The 5,883-nt window shown below is 44.2% G+C and overlaps 1 protein-coding gene across 1 annotated transcript; it reads left to right on the top strand.

The window, feature by feature from the left end:
- The first annotated feature begins 902 nt into the window (after positions 1 to 902).
- Positions 903 to 3,677, top strand: LOC147863220 (uncharacterized). Its single transcript, XM_087321788.1, has 5 exons — positions 903 to 1,593; positions 1,829 to 1,975; positions 2,066 to 2,246; positions 2,387 to 2,922; positions 3,025 to 3,677. Exons 1-5 carry the CDS (start codon positions 903 to 905, stop codon positions 3,675 to 3,677), a joined length of 2,208 nt encoding a protein of 735 aa, XP_087177914.1.
- The last annotated feature ends 2,206 nt before the right edge of the window (positions 3,678 to 5,883 follow it).

The raw sequence follows: 5,883 nt of genomic DNA on the forward strand, positions 1-5,883 counted from the left end.
AATGTCTATGCACCAAATAGTAGCAGTGAGAGGACCTCATTTTTCAGTGAGCTGGGAAACAAAATTCCCTCCTTTGACAACTGGATAGTAGCAGGAGATTTCAACATGACCGAGAGAACCGATGATTGTCTGGGGCTCACTCAAACTTTTTATAAGGAGAGGAGCTTAGAGCATGGGCTTTCTTAATTACTCTGCTTGGAATCAGAGATTCTTGGTATTCTAGTATGGTGGTTGAGGACAATTCCTTGCGGTTTTGACGATTTGGTTGGAAGGAGTGTGAAGGATGTCACTCTAGATTGGACCACATCTATGTGAGCCCCAGAATTAAGGATTGGAGGGGCTGCACATCCATTCTAGTTGGCTTTATCTACTCCAATCACCTTCCAGTTTCCTTGACTCTCGATCCTATTCATAATAAGAAGAGTGAGTGCAATTTGAGGATTCCTCTAAATTTTTTGGGTATTCAGAAGGTTAAGGATGAAGTGATTAACATCTGGTCAGTATCTCCATCATCCGACGATCCGATATAGATACAAGAGGAAAAGATTATTAATTCTTCACATGCTCTTCAAAAAGCGGCTAGAGAGGAGCTAGTAAGGTGTCGATCCCAGCTGCAACACCTGAAGAAGGCAGACATCTCAGCTCAAAAGCTTACGCAAGTGGACCCACATTGTTCTTGGGCGAAAGATAGACTGCAGGAAGCCACAAGGGTGTTGCAGGAGATTAGGTAGCAAAGGGAGCAATTCCTCTTCAAAAAGTCGGCAGCATGGTGGGTTGTCAAGGGAGATAAAGTTAACAGGGAGTTTTTTCTTACCAAGGCTCCAAAACTAAAGGGAAAGCCTATTCTAAGTCTCAAGCGAGAGGATGATTCATTGAAAACTGACCAAGATGAAATCTTGCAAATGGCAACGAAGTACTACAGAGACCTTTTAGCTCCAACATTGATAGAAGCCCCACCGATTAACTTGATGCATCATGTAGTTGCATGCTTGAAGACCAGGATTGGAGAGGTAGCCAAAACACAGTTGTCAAAGACCATAGAGAAGGAAGAGATTGTAGCAGGGCTAGATAGGGTTCATAGTAGGGCTTGCCCTGGAGTTGACGGCCTTCCCAAAGGCTTCTTCATGGAATTCTGGGAGCATACTTTTCCTAGTTTGGAAGCTGGATTCCAAGAAATGTGGAGAACGGGAAGCATGCTGAGCAGCTTCAATGAAGGATTGATATACCTGACTCCTAAATCGGAGAAGGTGTCGCATGAGATTAGACAGTGGAGGCCCATCACCATTTTAAATCTCATTTATAAAAAAATTGCTAACATACTAGTGCAAAGAGTAAAGCCCTTTCTAGAAGATATCATCCAGACCAATCAAACTGGTTTCATGGAGCATCAATCTATTATGGACAACATGATATTGTTTTGGGAGGTTGTTGCGATAGTGAGGGAGACCAAGCAAAACTTAGCTTTTTTGATGCTTGCCTTCAAGAAATCCTATGATCGAGTGCAATGCTATTTCCTTGAAGAAGTGATGAAGGTGATTGAGCTACCCTGGGAATGGAGGTGTGTTGCTCAAGCCTTATATAGGAATGGCTCAAGTAAGGTGTTGATTGTAGGGAGGAAAGGAGCTAGAATCTCTCTAAGTAGATCCATTAGGCAAGGTTGTCCTCTCGCCCCCTTTCTATTGCTCTTTATTACTGAAGCAATGTCTACCTTTTTGAATAGTCAGACACCAAATTTACATGGTCTTTCAATCCCTAAGGAAGTCCTTGCTCGACTCGGAGTTCGCGGATGATATGATGCTATACCTCTAAGGTAATGAAGTGAATCTAGGGAGGGCACAAATTGCTATCGATCTCTTTTGCAAAGCATCGAGAGCTGCCATCAATTGGAATAAGTCCAAGGGTTTTTGGATTAGCTCAGAAGCAGAGCCAGTATGGAAACCAAATGTCGAATTCAGATGGATTGCAAAAGGGGAAGGCACCAGATATCTAGGAGTGTGGATTGGTGTAGATCTCGACAAGCAACAAATTTAAAGTAAAATTTGCGACAAAATCTGCATCTGGTCAGGGATGAATTTATCATTAGCTAGCAGGATCATAGTAGCTAACCATGTGCTCTTGTCTACGTTGTGGCATGCGGTCTCAGTGTGGATGTTTGATAGGCATGTTATTCGTATTGTTAAAGTGTGTATCAAGGGCTTTCTATGGGATGGGAATAGGAAAGACAACGCGACAGCTAAAGTATCATGGTCTACGTTGATTCTTCCCAAAAATAAGGGGGGTTAGGATTGATCAACCCTGGAGTACAAAGTCAATCATTGCTATGTAAGGTATTGGTAAGGAGCTTGCTGCCTGGAAATGAGTTATGGAAAACGTTGATTTTTAATAGGAGCATCCTTTGGAGTCCACGACTTGGTGGGCATTGGAAGCCACATAAATCATGGCTATTTTGTATGGACTTAAAGCTTAGGAAATCTAATCGGTTGGCTGATTGCACATGTATATCAGTGATGAAGGTGTGGGGTATGCTTCGTGGGCATCTTAGCCGTATAGGTCCAAGTACTAATGCTGAATGGATGCACCAACCCCTATTGTGGAACGAGACCTTAAAGTCGACCAAGGGGAAGATGATTGGCCAGAGCAAGGGTATGTCGTGGGCTATATTGCATGGTGTTGGGATTCATTCAATAGCACATTGGATGCAGTTGTCCCCTAGTAATCGGAATAAATTATATGAAGATGCGAGAAAGTTCAGAAATGGCATGAAGATGCTTGACCTAGTCGATAAAGTTTTTTACTCTGTTCCTATTAGTAATGGGGAAGAGGGTGAATGGTTCGGACAATGTGATGATGCCGGAAAATGTATCAATGCCAAGGGTCTAGGAAAGAATGGGAATATCATCCAGTTGGGATCAGTAGTTGCAGGTGCTCGTTGGTCCCCGATTAGAATTGTAGCATGAGACGGTAAGAAATGGAAGGTGAATCCATAAGTCGTTGAGGTTGAGGAGGATTGAATCTTGTATGTAGTTGAAGGCAAGCCACTCAAGTGTTTAGAATGGGATCCTACAGAATATATGTGGAGGGACGAACAAGGTAAATCACATGGTTTCTTTGACGACTCAACTCGCTTGGGGAGACAATTATGCTTGCATCGTGAGAAGTGTGTCAACAAATGGACCCATGTAGTTGTCGACTCAATCTTCGTGGATAAAACCAGGAGTAGGATATGGAACTCATCCCTCCCAGAGAGGGTCAATGTGTTTTTTTGGGTAATCACCCATCGGGTTGTCCCAACCGGAGAGTGCTTGAGGAAAAGGGGTGGCACGAGTAATTGCAAGGCATGTGGAGAGAGTTTGGTGGACATAGCACATAGTTTGTGGAGTTGCCAGCGAGCCCAAGAAGTTTGGACGAGGAGCTTACGAATTTTGGCTCGATGCGGGGTTGAACTTCAGGTTGAACTTCAGGTATCAAGTGTCGCAGTTGTTTGGTTAGCTACTGAATTAGCTGCATGGTTTCATGGGTGGAATGGAAATAGTCCTTCTTTAAAGGTGGTGAATGGAACTGTACAACCTACGGCTCAAGGAGGTCCAGACATAGCTTTTGTTGTGGGAACAGTAAGCCAATACATGAGTAATCTAGGAAGAGAACATTGGGTAGCGGTGAAGTGGATACTCAGGTAGTTAAAAGGCACCTCAAGGGTATGCCTAAGGTATGGTGTCGGAAAACCCATGCTCGAAGGGTTTACCGACTCGGACATGTCAAGGGATGTAGATTCAAGCCGATACGTGATGACCTATGAAGGGGGAGCCGTGTTGTGGCAGTCATGACTGCAGAAGTCTGTGGCCTTGTCGACCACAGAGGCAAAGTATATGGCAGCGGTAGAGGCTGGCAAGGAGCTGATTTGGATGAGAAACTTTCTCAGCGAGTTGGGAATGAAGCAAAGGTATTTATTGCTTCATTGTGACAGCCAGAGTGCCATACACCTAGCCAAGAATGCTGCATACCACTCCTAAACCAAGCACATACAGAGAAGGTATCACTGGTTGCGGGAGAAAGTTGAAGAGGGAGAGTTTACCCTCGGGAAGATCCATACTGATGACAATGGATCTGACATGCTGACAAAGAACCTACCGATGGACAGACTCATAGTCTGTCGATAAAGGACAAGAATAACAGGCCTCTCCCCACAGGAGTGAAGGAGGAGTTTGTTAGGAATATGTCCCTCCAGTGGGAGGAGCTGATTGTTCGGGCCAAGTAGTGCCGACAGTCGAAGACTAGGAGGAGCAAACTGCTCGGGCCGAGTACTGATGGTTGAAGACGCGATTGTGAGGGTCGACAGAAAGGAGATCTAGGTCGAAGACGCGACCGACTAGTTAGGCCGACTAGATGGTCGATGACCAGGCCGACTAGTCGGACCGGCTGGACAATCAACACTAGGGTCGATTGATGGCTACTTATTGTTATAGATAATAATAGTAGTGTTGTGTAGTAGTGGCTACATTTGTAAATAGCCCATACATGGTATAAGTATAAATACACTTAGGGCAAGTAGTGTTTTTAGAGTGAGTGATGCAGAATTGCGTGTGATCCTCTGTTGTAGAGAACGATAGAGAAGTGTGAGAACAAGAAGAGAGTCTGTGTGAGCGGCGCCACAGCCGTGTTCTGTAAGAGCCCTGCGTGGCTGATACACTATGACGAGAAAGTGTTGTACTCTAATCCCGTCCACGACTAGGAACTAACTCTACATATCTAGGATGGTCCAACCAAATGGCTCCTATTTTGGTAAGACTTACTCATGTAACACATCCTCAAATTGGCTCAAGACATCGAATCTATTCTCATGGCATTCACTACTAGGTTTATGTGGATAATTCACAGCTATATGTCCTTGACCGCCACAATATAGGCATAGGTGGTGCACTCAACGTTGTTGCTTCTCAGCATCTGATAAAGGCCCTCAATGTCGTGTTGACTCTATTTCCATCAGATTTGGACCATCCCTTGTAATGGGTCTAGAAACTTGTGGAGGAGTTGCAACAATAGAAGTGTACGTCTATTCCGATTGGCGGCGTAACATTTGTTGGTGCTCAGAACGTCGCTCAAATAGGCGATTATCACATCGCACAGCTCGACTAGTGGCCTCCGTAAGAGATTTTGCATCTTCATGGAAAGTAAGAAGAAGATCTTTGACATCATTATGCAAACCTTGACTGAATTGATACATTAAGGAGACCTCATCCCAAGGGATATCACATGCCAAGAGACGGAAATCAGTTGCGTAAGCCGACGCAGGACGATCTCCTTATCGGAGCCTTCGAATCTTGTTTATCATGGTCCAAGTGTTATTGGTGTCTCTGGAACTAGCTTGAAACTCCTTAACAAATGCCTTAAAATCCTCCAACAATGGTGATTTCTTCTCAAGAAGTGGTGCAAACCATGCTAATGTCGTACCGCATAGAGAGGTTCCCACTAATCCCACACAAGCAAGGTTAGTTGGGTACCGATTGGGATGTAACTGAATAACCAGTTGGACTTGATTCAAAAAGCCTCGAAATAAGGACCTCATACAATCAAACTTGGCAAGGAGGCTAATCTTTGGTTCTCCACGGGAGTTCTGAGCCCCCAACGCTTGTTCTCGTAATGACAATATAGTAGCCTTGAGTCAGTGAACCCATTGCGATAACTCTTCATATTGTTGAGCTTTTCTGGTGCTCACTTGTTGTAGGCCCCCAAGTACCTTTGATTTTCATGCCCTAATGCCACAAATGTATTTGTGAGCATGTCGAGCATATATTTCCTGGCATATCACTTTATTACAGTCTTCATGAGATATTAGAGTTTGGTCAGTCCCATGGTTGTACTTAAGGGGAGGTAGGTTATTAATGT

This window comes from Azolla caroliniana, unplaced genomic scaffold (genome assembly GCF_043228905.1).
Source record: "Azolla caroliniana isolate FFs.n. ecotype wild unplaced genomic scaffold, voAzoCaro1.0.p SCAF_6, whole genome shotgun sequence".
NCBI classification, from domain to species: domain Eukaryota; kingdom Viridiplantae; phylum Streptophyta; class Polypodiopsida; order Salviniales; family Salviniaceae; genus Azolla; species Azolla caroliniana.